Source organism: Esox lucius, chromosome 4 (genome assembly GCF_011004845.1).
Source record: "Esox lucius isolate fEsoLuc1 chromosome 4, fEsoLuc1.pri, whole genome shotgun sequence".
Taxonomy (NCBI): domain Eukaryota; kingdom Metazoa; phylum Chordata; class Actinopteri; order Esociformes; family Esocidae; genus Esox; species Esox lucius.
In genome coordinates, this window is record NC_047572.1 from 25,784,095 (window position 1) to 25,799,683 (window position 15,589).

General features: G+C 47.6%; 1 protein-coding gene across 2 annotated transcripts in view; it reads left to right on the forward strand.

Moving 5' to 3' along the window:
- ctnna1 (catenin (cadherin-associated protein), alpha 1) overlaps positions 1-15,291 on the forward strand; it is a 132,473-nt gene extending 117,182 nt beyond the window's left edge. Inside the window, exons 18-21 of one of the 2 annotated variants that reach the window (XM_013133582.4) lie at positions 10,364-10,498; positions 12,937-12,966; positions 13,619-13,831; positions 14,267-15,291. In XM_013133582.4, the coding sequence (XP_012989036.3) occupies positions 10,364-10,498; positions 12,937-12,966; positions 13,619-13,831; positions 14,267-14,344 (456 nt within the window). In that variant the 3' untranslated portion in view covers positions 14,345-15,291. The remainder of the gene's footprint in view (positions 1-10,363; positions 10,499-12,936; positions 12,967-13,618; positions 13,832-14,266) is intronic. The other variant, XM_029119554.2, reaches the window with a different exon arrangement.
- The last annotated feature ends 298 nt before the right edge of the window (positions 15,292-15,589 follow it).

The following is a 15,589-nucleotide window of genomic DNA, read 5'->3' on the forward strand; positions in this document are numbered from 1 at the left end:
GACCTGAAACTGTCCAAACCACTCCAGACTAGTGAATGTTTTACTTCCCTCCCTCCCCGAAGTTGTCCGGTAGTAAGAGGTTACGATAAAGGCGTCTACTTTCACGCCCTCCGCCTGTAGAGCTCTGGTCCGAGGTAGTGCACTATAAAAGGGGCCGGACTTCCGTGTCAGGCTCATTCTGAGTGACAGCAACGATGGCCAAACCCCTCTGCCAGAAGGTTGATACGGTTACGGGCGGCTCTCTCGTTAGATTACAGTCTGGTTAGATGGTCCCATTAGGCCCTGAAGCAGGTTTTTCTGGCCCCGGACCAGCCAGGCCGCCGGCTGACGTCTCCGTCAACACACTCCTCGAGGCTTCAATGTAACCCTAGCCCCGTTTAGAGAGCGGGGCCTTATGGGTGTAGTCAGTGTGTAGGGCATAGGCTGCCATTTAGACACTATTCCTCTGTCTGATAACTGTCACATTAACGTCCCCAACGTGTCACCAGGATCGAATTAGTCACCACGCACATCTGGAGAATGATTTCAGTTATCTAATACGTGTGGGGGGGGGTGGAGAGGGGGACTTAGGAGAGATGGAGGCACGCCGAGTGAGGGAGACTCCGAGGAGAAGCGAGGGTCAATCATCAATCTGCTTCCAGTTATGACTTGATTGATCATCGTGGTTGATGAAGGCTTTATATTTAGCTGTGCTTCGGAAACATCAGAGATACTGAGGGAGTCAATCTCATTCTCAACACTGACCTTCTTTCCAAACCTCTCATGAAGCTGTGCTGTATAACTGTACGCCTGCAGATTGAAACCATGCCCAGTTGTAGCCCTCCTCAGGCAGGGAGATGTTAGCTTTGAGCCTGAACAGCGTCAGGTATAGTCCACAGCCTGGACGATGAATGGCCTTGGACATAGTCCTCCACCTTGTGGCACACCTCTTCATATTTATCACTGACTGGGAGGTTTCAGGTTGACCTAGTGGGTCAGGGATTAGCTGTGGTGGAATGTAAAATAATTTCCCCAGACAGTCCTGTAAACCCACGGAGCTTGGTGCCTAAACTGTCTTGCACTTCTTCCCTCCGCCTCTGAATAAATGCCACCACAGCTGCCTATGGGTTGGCCTGTGTCCTGGGTCATCTCAGTCACTCACACGGTATGTAGATATGGCTCTGACCTCCTCTGTGGAAGTGTGTAGGCACTAGTTTCTCTTTTGTTCTTCATCCTCTTCCATGTCTTCCTCCCTCACGCCTCCCTCTCATCCACCGCTTCCCCACCCCCCCCCCCCCCCCCCCCCCCCCACGCAGTCTAAGAGGCTGTTTTCCAGTCATTCAGAATTGAGCTGGTTGGTTGGGGTCGCTGGAGCGTGTCTTTTTAATGACACTTGTTGTTAGTCAATTTAAATGCCGGGTGATGATTATTGCAGCCTGTGCACTTTAAAGTGGGACGAAGAGCCCTTTCTTTCGTAGATGTTCTGTCCAGGACAGTTCTTGACTGAGAGCAGACAGCAGCATTAATGACGATGGTTTGTCTAGGGACTGGACATGAGGGGGTGGAGTGTGCGGCCCAAACGCTGATCGCTTCTCCTTATAGGCCACTATTTGGACCGGGGGCTACTGGGCAGAAGTACACTTTAAAGGTAGCATGTCATTTGGAACCAAGGCAGTGTTCATAGCGTGTTTGACCCTTCCCATAGCCACAGGCTGGAGTTGGGAAGACTCACTTCTGTATGCGCACACTCCCTAATGAGTGCATTTTGTAAATATGTTGTGTTGGTAATTGAGCAATAATCATTGGTTCTCTCCAATAATTCCAGACTGCGCCGCCTGCTTTACATCACAACCCAGAAGCAACTGCATAGCATACTTCAAGAACTTAATCAAGAACAAAGCACAAACACAGTGCGAAACCTACACCCACACAGGCCTACTCAGACACGCTCTCTGTGTTCTGAGGATAGGGAGCACTTCCTCTGTTGACGGGCTGTGTCTGAAACACAACAAACCTAATCGCAACCAGAGAAGTCCTATTCTATTCCTCTAACAGCCCCTGGCTATGTTAGGCACGCCTGTCCTGACGACTCCACCAGGCCGGCTTATCGCTGCATCACGGCGCACTGCAGCACTGTAAAACACCGGCGTGTCCATTAATATTATATAGAAAATATATCATATATTATGGGGTATTGGCATTTTGGGTGTTTGTCCTCAAAGGTCACCGGGGGCTGTCTGGACTGCTGGAGAGATTAAGCTTTCCTCTCACACATTCCCTACCTGCCTGCATCTACTCCTTGAGGGGTGTGTGTTAGGCGGGGGGGGTGTGTGTTAGGCAGGGGGGGGGGTGTGTGTTAGGCAGGGGGGGGGGGTGTGTGTTAGGCGGGGGGGGGGGGGGGGTGTGTTAGGCAGGGGGGGGGGGGGTGTGTTAGGCGGGGGGGGGGGGTGTGTGTTAGGCGGGGGGGGGGGGGTGTGTGTTAGGCAGGGGGGGGGGGGGTGTGTTAGGCGGGGGGGGGGGGTGTGTGTTAGGCGGGGGGGGGGGGGGTGTGTGTTTGGGGGGGGGGGGGGGGTGTGTTAGGCGGGGGGGGGGGGGTGTGTGTTAGGCGGGGGGGGGGGGGGTGTGTTAGGCGGGGGGGGGGGGTGTGTGTTAGGCGGGGGGGGGGGGTGTGTGTTAGGCGGGGGGGGGGGGGGGTGTGTTAGGCGGGGGGGGGGGGGGGGTGTTAGGCGGGGGGGGGGGGGTGTGTTAGGCGGGGGGGGGGTGTGTGTGTTAGGCGGGGGGGGGTGTGTGTGTGTGTTAGGCGGGGGGGGGGGTGTGTGTGTGTTAGGCGGGGGGGGGGGTGTGTGTGTGTGTTAGGGGTGGGGTGTGTGTGTGTGTTAGGCGGGGGGGGGGGGGTGTGTTAGGCAGGGTGGGGGGTGTGTGTGTTAGGCGGGGTGGGGGGGTGTGTGTGTTAGGCGGGGTGGGGGGGTGTGTGTGTTAGGCGGGGTGGGGGGGTGTGTGTGTTAGGGGTGGGGGGGTGTGTGTGTTAGGCGGGGGGGGGGGTGTGTGTTAGGCGGGGGGGGGGGGTGTGTTAGGCGGGGGGGGGGGGTGTGTGTTAGGCGGGGGGGGGGGTGTGTGTGTTAGGCGGGGGGGGGGTGTGTGTGTGTTAGGCGGGGGGGGGTGTGTGTGTTAGGGAGGGGGGGGGGTATGTGTGTTAGGCGGGGGGGGGGGGTATGTGTGTTAGGCGGGGGGGTGGTATGTGTGTTAGGCAGGGGGGGTGGTGTGTGTGTGTTAGGGAGGGGGGGGGGGTAGGGGTTTGTGTGTGTAGGTAAGGGTGTGCGGGAGGAGCAGCAGCAGCGGCAGAAGACAACTTGTCTAGGTGGCATTTTCCGTGGCGCGGCTTGACCTTCTAGTCTAACTTTATTGTAGCGTCAAACACATCAGGTCATTTTAAAGCCTGGCCCTGGGAAATCCTCTTTGTTTCTCCTCGCCCACTCCCTCTCTCCCCCTCCTTGTCATTTAACTATTATTCAGTTTTTTACTACATTATTTACGGGTCTCTTCTCCTGTTCCTCCCTTTTCTGTCCTGTGTTAGAGGTTAATAACAATCCGGTGATTATTTGTCTTCATTAGGTCTGCTCTGTTTGTAGTGTGGCCTACTATATTCCAAATGGCTTCCTATTCCCTATACTGTGCCCTTTTGACTCTCTGGTGCCTGGTCACCGTGTAGAGGCCAGGGTGTGATTTGGAACAAAGCTGTGATGTCACTACCCTTCTACTGTAGTAGGAGCCAGTGAGGGCAACAGCACCGCCCACTCTGTTCCACAGTTATGAATATATAACTGTGACGTCGTCACCAGAGACTACATTTAATGATGGTGTAGTCTGGGAATGCTTTCTGTCAGTAATGCTTCCCAAATGGAATTGTATTGCCTATCTAGAGCACTACTTTTGACCTGGGTCAGTAGCAAAAAAGGTTATCATTTTGGATGTAGCACACTTTGTGAATTCCCTGTAGCGGGGCAGTATCACTTTATTTTTTCCTCTTTAATCGTTTTTTTTTTTTAACAGTATAGCGTGTTGAAGTAGGGAACATGTTGTGCTAAAATGGCAGCGGGCCAATGCTAACAACAGTGTTTGTTCTCTAGACAGTGGGTTAGTCACTGTAGCCCACTTTGTGCTAAGAAACTGTCTATATAAACTGTAGTGATGGTTCACTGTTTAAATCTGTTCAGCTTGGATTCACACGGGAAACATCCTGATGGAGCCTCACTTCAACCCCAACGCATCTCTTCTCTCTCGTCTTCTCCCTCTTGATTTTTTTCAGGTTTTATGCCGTGCTTGAATTTGCAGCTCTGAAAATCAAGTACTGGAATACCTTGACAATCTGTGATTTCCTCAGTTTGGTGCTTGAAAGATGACAGATGGCTGCCCTTGTCCGTTGTGCTTGTTGAGAACAGCATCTAATGTTGGTTTCAACTTGGCTTTCTGTACAAAACATTCCATTAGAAGGGGATTCATTCTTGTTTTAAAATATTGTACACCTTCAAAAAATGTTTGGGAAAACTGTGTTGCCTTGTGGTCAGAGCTTTTGACCACTAACGGAAGGATGGTTTTGTTGAATCCCAAGCTGATGTAAAAGCACTGCATTGCTCAGGAATTGAACAGATTGATCTGTTTGTTGCTGATTATCTCTCTGTTTAGTCAACTTACCTTGTAAATTAAGGTGTTACCTGTATACAAATATGCAGATGAATGCCCATTGAATAATGTTAAATACATTAGTCTTAATGTGATCGCCTAATACCAACTTTTGTGACACTTCATCAATGATATTTTGGAAACAGCAAATTATTTTCTGATCTTTTATTTTTTTCAGGACTTCCCATACATTTCTAAAGCTATTCAAACCATAGACACTGTAAAGAGAAGGACACAAGTTATTGTGTTCTCTGCCTCGCTCTGCAACTTCATTGCTTTCTGACCAAGGTGAACTTAACCAGTGAGACTGACCATCAGGAGGAGAGAGATGAAAAGAACCATTGGGCTATGATCTGCTCGATGGGACCCTTTGATTCCTCCACGCTTGCCCAGCAGAAATGCCACCTCGCTGGGACAGAGACCGAGCCTTAATCACCCCTAATGATGGAAGTCTAGGGAAGATCCCTCGGGGTCAGCTTGCAATAAGAATAACTTCCGTGTTTGTGGGGACCAGATTCTCCACTAGGGGAAACATTAAAAAGGGTTAAGTTTAGTGAAAAACTTAAAATTGGGCAGTGTTACTATATTGGTTAGTTTTAGGTTTAGGAATTACTACTTAGGTGTCATGGCTTGGTTTAGTTTAGAATAAATACCTAGGCTATTGAGGGTAATGTTTGGTAAGGGTTAGGTTTTATTGTGGGAAATAGGGAACAGGAAATTATGTGCCAGAGTTAGGGGGACAGGGCGCCGTGTGGGAGCGGGGGACAGGGGCGCTGCGGGGGACATGCCCGTTGTTTCGGTGTTTGGAGGAGATTTGCCAGCAGCTGAGCTGAACACAATGATTTCACTGCTGTCTGATCAGCCAGGCTGGCAAAGAACTCATTATCGTGCTGCTCCATCACTCAGCCCAGTCCTGATGTCCACTACTCTGCTGTTGTATCTCAGCCCGGTCCTGATGTCCACTACTCTGCTGTTGTATCTCAGCCCGGTCCTGATGTCCACTACTCTGCTGTTGTATCTCAGCCCGGTCCTGATGTCCACTACTCCGCTGTTGTATCTCAGCCCGGTCCTGATGTCCACTACTCCGCTGTTGTATCTCAGCCCGGTCCTGATGTCCACTACTCCGCTGTTGTATCTCAGCCCGGTCCTGATGTCCACTACTCTGCTGTTGTATCTCAGCCCGGTCCTGATGTCCACTACTCTGCTGTTGTATCTCAGCCCGGTCCTGATGTCCACTACTCTGCTGTTGTATCTCAGCCCGGTCCTGATGTCCACTACTCTGCTGTTGTATCTCAGCCCGGTCCTGATGTCCACTACTCTGCTGTTGTATCTCAGCCCGGTCCTGATGTCCACTACTCTGCTGTTGTATCTCAGCCCGGTCCTGATGTCCACTACTCCGCTGTTGTATCTCAGCCCGGTCCTGATGTCCACTACTCCGCTGTTGTATCTCAGCCCGGTCCTGATGTCCACTACTCTGCTGTTGTATCTCAGCCCGGTCCTGATGTCCACTACTCTGCTGTTGTATCTCAGCCCGGTCCTGATGTCCACTACTCTGCTGTTGTATCTCAGCCCGGTCCTGATGTCCACTACTCTGCTGTTGTATCTCAGCCCGGTCCTGATGTCCACTACTCCGCTGTTGTATCTCAGCCCGGTCCTGATGTCCACTACTCCGCTGTTGTATCTCAGCCCGGTCCTGATGTCCACTACTCTGCTGTTGTATCTCAGCCCGGTCCTGATGTCCACTACTCTGCTGTTGTATCTCAGCCCGGTCCTGATGTCCACTACTCTGCTTTTGTATCTCAGCCCAGTCCTGATGTCCACTACTCTGTTGTTGTGAATCCATTCTCACTCTCCTCTAGCCTTCTCAATCCCCCTCCTATCCTCCTCCTTCATTCCTCTGGTCTCCCCGTTTGGTCTGCCTCTTTTCCACCTTCTCTCCTCCTGACTTTTCAAGCTACGTTCCTCCCTCCACTCCTCCCTCGCTGTGTTCCTCCCTCCACTCCATTTCTCCTCTTTCCTTCCTCACTCACTGCTCATTATTTCAATCTCCTTCCAGCTCCAACCTCCCTTCTGTCTTTTTCTGGCTCTGTGCTTTTAAGTATCAGGAGAGGTAGAGCAGGGAGAGGGATCATTTCGGTGGTTTTATTAGTTACCGCAGGCGTACTGGTGAGCATCATAATAGTGTGTGTGTGTGTGTGTTTTCTGGAGCTGCCCAGATACCGCACTAGGGAACATTGATGTTCTCAGCAGCATTAGGAACCACTATAACTCTTTTCTGATTCCCCAGACACACACACACACACAGGGCTGCCCTCTGCCCCGGTCCTTCTGTCCAATCCCACCCAGCCCCTTAGCGAGTTAGGTCATGTTTTACTGCAGCTAATTGCAGGCTATTGTTCTGGTGCCAAGAGGTTTATAAGTATTTGTTAATGTGACACCGGTGCTCTAGTCCTCCCAAACCCACTAGTCTGGACTCAATGCTGCTGTAAAAAGTGAGTTTACTTGGCTAGTCTCGAACCTGCGGTCAATGTGGGTTTACTTGGCTAGTCTCGAACCTGCGGTCAATGTGGGTTTACTTGGCTAGTCTCGAACCTGCGGTCAATGTGGGTTTACTTGGCTAGTCTCGAACTTGCGGTCAATGTGGGTTTACTTGGCTAGTCTCAAACCCGTGGTCAATGTGGGTTTACTTGGCTAGTCTCTAACATGCGGTCAATGTGGGTTTACTTGGCTAGTCTCTAACATGCGGTCAATGTGGGTTTACTTGGCTAGTCTCAAACCCGGGGTCAATGTGGGTTTACTCGGCTGCCTTCCCTTGTAAGCTTGAGATGCAATATTGACCTTGTCATCCGCCACAAAGATCTCAGGCAAGGTTTAAATGACCACCATAATCCCTTAAATTCACGATATTGACCAGGCTGAAATCTCTCAGACATGAATTTTGGAGGTTTGACCAGAACCAAATCTTAGCCATTTTGGTAGAAATAGTGCCCCGATACTGTAATACAGATTTATTCCTAGATGTATGTGTAACGTTAGATAAACGCCTTCAGATGCCAGCCGGTCAGATCCCGTCCCGCTTGGTCTTTTCCCTGATGATATACTCACTTTGCAGATACACACACACACACACACACACACACACACACACACTCGGATGTCTTCATTCCTGTAATTAAATGACTGTCTGCCATTACCCATCTGTGACCTTTTGGATGACACTTCTAATGAACAGCTACCAGCAAAGTCTGGCTACAGCCAACACTCACTAGCTACATCAAGATCCTCCGGAGAACACACACACCTCCCTAAAACCCCCTTACTGATCATCTCTGGGCCTGTAATTATTAATGTTCCATGTAATTAACGGTCTGGTTTGTGCTGAGGCACGGTCCAGTGGTGCCAGTCCAGTGGTGCCGGTCCTGGTTCCTCCACCTGTCTCTTCCCCTCCGCCTGTCCCCATCCTCACAGTCTGTTCCAAATATTGGAAAGAAAATTCCACAACAATACTGTCCACACTCCTTTAATATATAATGGCCTTGTCTTCACCGTAACCTTCCATCGCTTTGGTTGGTAGTTTCGTATTCTGCCTTGCTAGGTAGAATCCTGACATGTTTGTTTAATATTGCTTTGCTGGGCAGACTTCTGACGTGTTGTTGGTTTAATACTGGCCTGTGCTGGGCAGACGTCTGACGTGTTGGTTTAAAACTGGCCTGTGCTGGGCAGACGTCTGACGTGTTGTTGGTTTAATACTGGCCTGTGCTGGGCAGACTTCTGACGTGTTGTTGGTTTAATACTGGCCTGTGCTGGGCAGACTTCTGACGTGTTGTTGGTTTAATACTGGCCTGTGCTGGGCAGACGTCTGACGTGTTGTTGGTTTAATACTGGCCTGTGCTGGGCAGACTTCTGACGTGTTGTTGGTTTAATACTGGCCTGTGCTAGGCAGACTTCTGACGTGTTGTTGGTTTAATACTGGCCTGTGCTGGGCAGACGTCTGACGTGTTGTTGGTTTAATACTGGCCTGTGCTGGGCAGACGTCTGACGTGTTGTTGGTTTAATACTGGCCTGTGCTGGGCAGACTTCTGACGTGTTGTTGGTTTAATACTGGCCTGTGCTGGGCAGACGTGTGACGTGTTGGTTTAATACTGGCCTGTGCTGGGCAGACGTCTGACGTGTTGTTGGTTTAATACTGGCCTGTGCTGGGCAGACGTCTGACGTGTTGTTGGTTTAATACTGGCCTGTGCTGGGCAGACGTCTGACGTGTTGTTGGTTTAATACTGGCCTGTGCTGGGCAGACGTGTGACGTGTTGTTGGTTTAATACTGGCCTGTGCTGGGCAGACTTCTGACGTGTTGTTGGTTTAATACTGGCCTGTGCTGGGCAGACTTCTGACGTGTTCGATGTTCCCATTGCATCAAGTCACACCACTGGGGGTCTTTACACACACTAAAGAGCTTTCTCTAGGTTTATGCCCCCCCGTCATATGTCAGTGTTTCTCCTTCATTTTCCTCCTTTCCTGTATCTTCTCCTTGACCTTAATTTATTTTTTCTCCCACCCATAATGACTGGAGCTGTTGAGCAGCAGGGGGCTTGTTTTGCTGACATGACTACTATCTATCCTGATAGTGCGTGTGCGCCAGCTCTCATAGACACCCTGCTGATCGCGAGCCAGATTAAGCCTTGCTCAAATGGCACCCTATTCTATGCCTAGTTCAATACTGATCATCTAGGGCCTAAATACTAACTGGATTGTAACTAGTCGTGGGTAGGGCGCTGTTTTAGGAATAGTGTGGCGTTTGGGGCCAGAGCGGTTCTTCTCTAAAAGCCTCTGACTGCTATGTTACTGTGCGTCAGTAGACACATTAACATACTGTGCTTCCCTTTCATCTCCTGCTCCAGCCATAATTAAGCTTACGGGATGCAGAGGAAAGTTTATAGATTTCTGATAGAGGGTTCTAGATATCAGGATACATCTGGTCTTGTGTTCCGTGGCCGACTTCTCTCTCCCTTCTCCTTGTCTCGTCCACATACTCCTGGGTCAGGGTGTTTTGGAGAGGTTTGCTGTGGTGTCTGTGTACACACGCTTCATTAAAAATGAACTTATGAAGTACGGCTCTGCTTATACATGGTCTCAAATACGGATGAATCCGGCATCCGCCTCCCAAACGCCACCGCGTTCCCTAATGCACTTGTTTCATTTATTTTTCTAGGGCGAAGCCTCTGCTCAAAGGTAGTGTTGTGTATATAGGGAATAGTGTTCAATTTGGTGCATAGCCGTGGCCACCATAACAGTCAGTGCATGTAACCTCCTTGTCTGCTGTGCTTTTAGAACAGAGGTGGTTTATTGTGGATATGAATCCTTCTGTTTACTGCCTTGCTGCCCTGAGCCGTGTCTGTGCCCGCCCCCTGTCATTCACGTGTCTGTCTCTCACCTGTCAGTCTGTCGGGGTCACCCGTCATCGTGGTCTGGAACACGGTTGGGAGGATATTGGTCTGATTACTGTGAAATTACTGTTTTACTGTGGGAGAAATGCACATGATGGTCTGTTTCACTAGCCTGGGATCATGTGATCCGGATGTGCTGCTCGTTTCTACAGTAGTGGTCTCTTTCACTACTCTTGGGTCATTTCCATCCGCCTGCTCAGTGTTTTACCCGGTGGTTTTGCATTAACCTTCTCTCTCCCCTCTTCCTCTCCTCCCCCATGCAGTGTCCAGACTCGGCCTGTAAGCAGGACCTGTTGGCGTACCTGCAGCGTATTGCCCTTTACTGCCACCAGCTCAACATCTGTAGTAAGGTCAAAGCTGAGGTCCAGAATCTGGGAGGAGAACTGGTGGTCTCTGGGGTAAGATACTCTGTTACTAACACGCTGTTTCATGTCTCGCGGTTACCTGCCGCGCCAGTCCGGTCTCAACCCTGTTATTATACGGTCCACTTTCATCCCCCGCTTAATTCCACTGAATGACTAATGACACTGTGACAAATAGTGTGCCGAAGACACATGAATGAATCACAACGCCTGTATGACAATTACACTGGTAGTCAATATGGCTTTTTTTTCTGGTTATCGTTAAATACCAGGTACAGTAAATTAGGTGTGTGTCAGAGAAATGTATGTAAAACAGGGAAATGTCTAAATGTGTACATTTCAACAAAACTTTGTAACCTAGGGTTAGCTTCCCAATAAACTCTTTCTTAAATAGTGCCACTACATAATCATCTTCCTCTTATCGTTATTACTACCACTACTACATTAATCCAATGGTCCCATCTTTCTATTCCAAAGCTAAGCTGTAATTTAATTCCATTAGATGGCAGTTTTTTAAACTTAATAACCCAATAAATGTATAATAGCATCCTGTTAACTAATGGTGTATTCCCTTACGTTGTTTCATTTACGTCTGGCTTTTGATACAGAATAAACAAGAGAAGATGAATAATAAAAGCTTCATTAAAATCTGAGTGTCCTGAATGCCACACTATTCCCTATATAGGGCGTTCATTTTGACCCATAGGGAATTGGACTGCGTCCTGTATAATGTAATGTGTTTTTCCTGTTCTCTCGCTTCTTTTCTAAAGATAATGGTTACCCAAAATGCCTTTCCCTTCTCCCATTAGCTTAGTCACTGGCTTAAGATAACATCCTGCCAGAAGATATTCACATCAGGCCCTTTCAGGGAGACACTTAAACCTCTGCATTCCCTTTTACGATCCCGGCATCTTGTTGTTTCAACTTCTTCGAGTGGAGGAAAATAATGGTGTCCGTTACTGTAGGCATGAGGAAAAATATTTAGGTGTTAGCCCAAAATGGCGCCATGCTCCATGTGTTTTACTTTTGACTAGAGACCACATACTATGTATGGAATACAGCGTTGCACAAAACCAATCAAGTTGGGTCTGAGCTGTAGGATGCAAACTAATCAACAGTTGGATCTGAGCTGTAGGATTCAAACTAATCAACAGTTGGATCTGAGCTGTAGGATTCAAACTAATCAACAGTTGGATCTGAGCTGTAGGATGCAAACGTTTTTTAAATGTTGCTTTACCTATGTATGTTCTTGCTCTTGCACACAATCAGTTTCTGTGGCCAATCAGATGTTTTGCTCCGTTATCCAACTTATGGTCCTTGCATGAGAAGGCACTTCAGTGGGCGTGGCCTTTGGCTGGAGCCTGGGGTTTGAGTGTCTGGGCCACTGAAGTAGAGCATTAGAAAGGAAGTTTAGTGCCATTTGGAAAGGCACCACAGTCTCAGATGTCGTTATGGTTGACCTTTCCCCAGAATCTTCAAATATCAACCCTGTCTTGTCCATCCTACCTTCTGCTGCTCCAGTTGGGGGAATCCCAAATGCCCCCCTTTGTACTGCGTTCATTTTGACCAGGGCCTATTGGGCCCCGATTTGAACAGTAGTGCCCATATAGGCAATAGGGCGCCATTTTGGAATGCCCCTCGGTCCTGCCCCAGACAATGTCTGTCATTCAGTAGAACACCTGGGACCTGTTCTGTCAGACAGCAGAACCAAGCAACACAGAGAATTTTAATTGTCTTTCCTTGATTCTCCGTAACCTTGTTTCCTTGCCTGCTTCTTAAAATTCATCAGAGAAGGTCAAAGAGGAGGAACTTAATATTTTCCCTGCCAAGTGATTTAGAAGAGGAGGCAAGGGAAAGGAGACTCGAGTAAAATAAATACAATTAAGATTTACTTCTGAACTAAAGGAAATATTGGCTAGAATAAAGTACCTACCTGTCAAGCTCTGTTCTGTTTGTTCTGCCTCCACGGCATTTTTTAGGTTTTAGGGAAAGAATAACAAAGCTGTGACTGAGGTAGACTGTTTCTATGCCTTTTGTTCTCCCAACCTTCCTCTGGCTTACATTACTGTATTATTTATTTCACTTTGCTTGATTCTGTTATAAAATAAAACACTGTAAATCTTTCCCTATTGAGCCAAGCCCACCAGCGTTCTGTCCAAATGGCACCCTATTCATTTTTTAGTGCACTACCTGGCCCACAGGTCATTTTGGCCTTACGGGATCGGATCAGCCGTAGTGCACTTTAAAGGGAATAGAGTTGCCGTTTGCGCACCACCCATGTTTGTCACCCTTTGATGCGTTGTTGTGTCCACCATGCACTTCTGCTGGGGCTGTATCCTGTCACGCCCTGCCACCCTGCCCCGGAGCGCACGAGGCTGGGCCATGGAAATACCTTCACTTGCACTTTTATTAACTGGCCTTCTTAAAGTACAAGTATTAAAGTTCAAGTTCCCTCTCTCCCTTTGCCCTAACAGGAGGTTTCCCAAGCATTCCTAGAGAGCCAGGTACACCCAACCCCACCACAGATGACATTTGGGACGTGACCCAAATGGCACCCTATTTCCTCGGCTGTGTGCTACTCTTGCAGTAAAAGTAGTGCACTAAGGAATAGTCTGCCTTTTGGAATTCACCCTGAGACACTGGCCAAGGCTGGACACAGATCACAGACATTTACTGATTGATTTATTGAATGTATTTGATCGTTAAAATTGCAATGTATACATGAAATATTATAGGATTAAAAACTCCAGGCCAGAAGGCTAATTTCCTCTTCCTCCGATCACACTGGTGGTGGTGATGGTGAAAACATTACAGCCCAAAATACATGTTTCCTCTAACTGCTGATCTAGGGTCGGATATAGGGTGCTCACAAATGACACCGTACTAATTATGCACTGCATTTAACCAGGGGCCCTATTGCGCCCTATGGAGCTGTGTTTTTCCATTTGTCACTGGTCAAACATGGTGTACTATATAGCTAATTGGACATAATAAGACAGTTATGATCTGTGTTTTATCCCCAACCTCAAATTCTAAATGGGATGTGCAGTCATCTGATCCTAGATTTGTGGTCAAGAGGACGACTTACACATTGATCCCTGGCTAATCAGAGAGCTTCTCTCTCTGCATCATCTCTTCCTCTTCCACTCCCTCCAGGTGGACAGTGCCATGTCTCTGATCCAAGCAGCGAAGAACTTGATGAACACTGTGGTGTCCACGGTCAAGGCTAGCTACGTGGCGTCCACCAAGTACCAGAAGTCCATGGGCATGCAGTCCCTGAACATGCCAGCTATTTCCTGGAAGATGAAAGCTCCAGAGAAGAAGCCCCTGGTCAAGAGAGAGAAGCAGGAAGACCGATCCAACAACAAGGTATTGGTTGGACTCGTGTGTTGCATGTCAGTACCGAGGAGTCACGCTGGTGTCTCATGTTGGCCTTGCCCCAGCTAATAGCTTTGTTTTTAATGGCTTCTATATTCTTGTTGGCGTTACGTATATTGAGTGTTTGGATGCAAACATTGAATATAGCATCTATTTTGAATGTTTGCATCCAGGACTTAGTCTGTGTCTGAGATACTGGCCCCTGTATGTAATTGTTTTATGTTGTCTGTTCAACAACGGACTCTGTTATATCAATGTTATCTCATCTTGTCTTAGATAAACAGACAATATTTTCCATCTAAATTGTATCCATGCCATCTTATCTAATCTTGTCTTGGACAAACGATCCCTTTAAAATGGACAGTATTTTTGGATCTTTCCAATAACAGTGGTATCTTATTATTTTTTCTTTTTTTTTTGCCTTAGATGAAGAGGTCATCCCAGAAGAAGGTTGTCAACCCTGTCCAGGCCCTCAGCGAGTTCAAAGCCATGGACAGCATCTAGTGATGGATTGTTGGTTATTTAGGGATAGTGTCTGCCTTACAAATGACACTCTATTCCCTATTAATGTGCACTGCTTTTCACCAGAGCCTCTTGGTGGCTCCCCATTATGTTGGGAATGGAGTGCCATTTAGAACACGGTCTGTTGAGGGGAAGGAGATGTAATACCAGTGGAGACTAGTTTAACTTCAGGACGTGTAGATGTTGCAGATTCTTTTTTAGTCATGTCAGAACGGCTGAGGGAGGGAAACAGAATATTTTTTTGATAGCATTCCTTGTTTCATTTCTGTGCCTAGTCAAGCTTTCTGGTTTGATTTGATGTTGCTGTGCTCACTGTGGTATAACACTAAGGCAGAACTACATACACAAAGGTCCATGTGACTCTTTAAATTCATACCCCTGTGATTTGAATGATGTCAAATTATTGTGTAAATTAATGGCTTCTACTGGAAAATAACCCAATTGGAGAGGGAGAAAAGCAACTGGACAAAAAGGGCATTTCAGTGTTGTGTATTTTCTTGCATGTATGTTGGGGAGGGAGGGGTTGCTTTTATTGATGCTGTAATAACATCCGATTCTCTGAACCAATTATTGTGATTAGATTTCCTAATTCCCTGTTTATTTCATATGCTTCCTAACATATTTTATAATTGTGTGGGCGGTGAGGGGGTTTTGAATGACTTTTCACTGTGTCCTTTGATATATGATATGTTATTAAATGTTTAGCACGGATCACATAGACCTATCCACTCTATGCAACCTATCTCTATACTGCCTTAATGCCCTGACTAAAAGCAATGATACTAGAATATGTGGATGTGGCGCTAGATTTCTTTTTGGAGGTTTTTGATTAAAAATGTTGGTTTTAGCTCTATATGAAAAAGGCAGTTATATATATTTTTCATCCTCAATGTATTATGTGCTTTCTAATAAAGGTTTGATATTATATAGCTTTTTGTACTGTACCACTTTACTTATAACCGTGAATTGTCCTACCGTTGTATGTACAGTCAATGTAGTGATTTAGGTTTTCCCCCCATACTTCCATCCTGCTTTGTCTACCTTTTTGTGCTACTGGATGCAGCAAACCAAATATAACAGAGGAGACAGATTTTCTTCCAAACTTATGGTCGAATACACGAGACTAGCCAGAGGGGCACGCACTGTAGAGCACACACAGTTAGACTCATTAAATAAGCAGGCATATGTGACACAGCCTCTCCTGTGTGTGTGTGGGTGTGTGTGTGT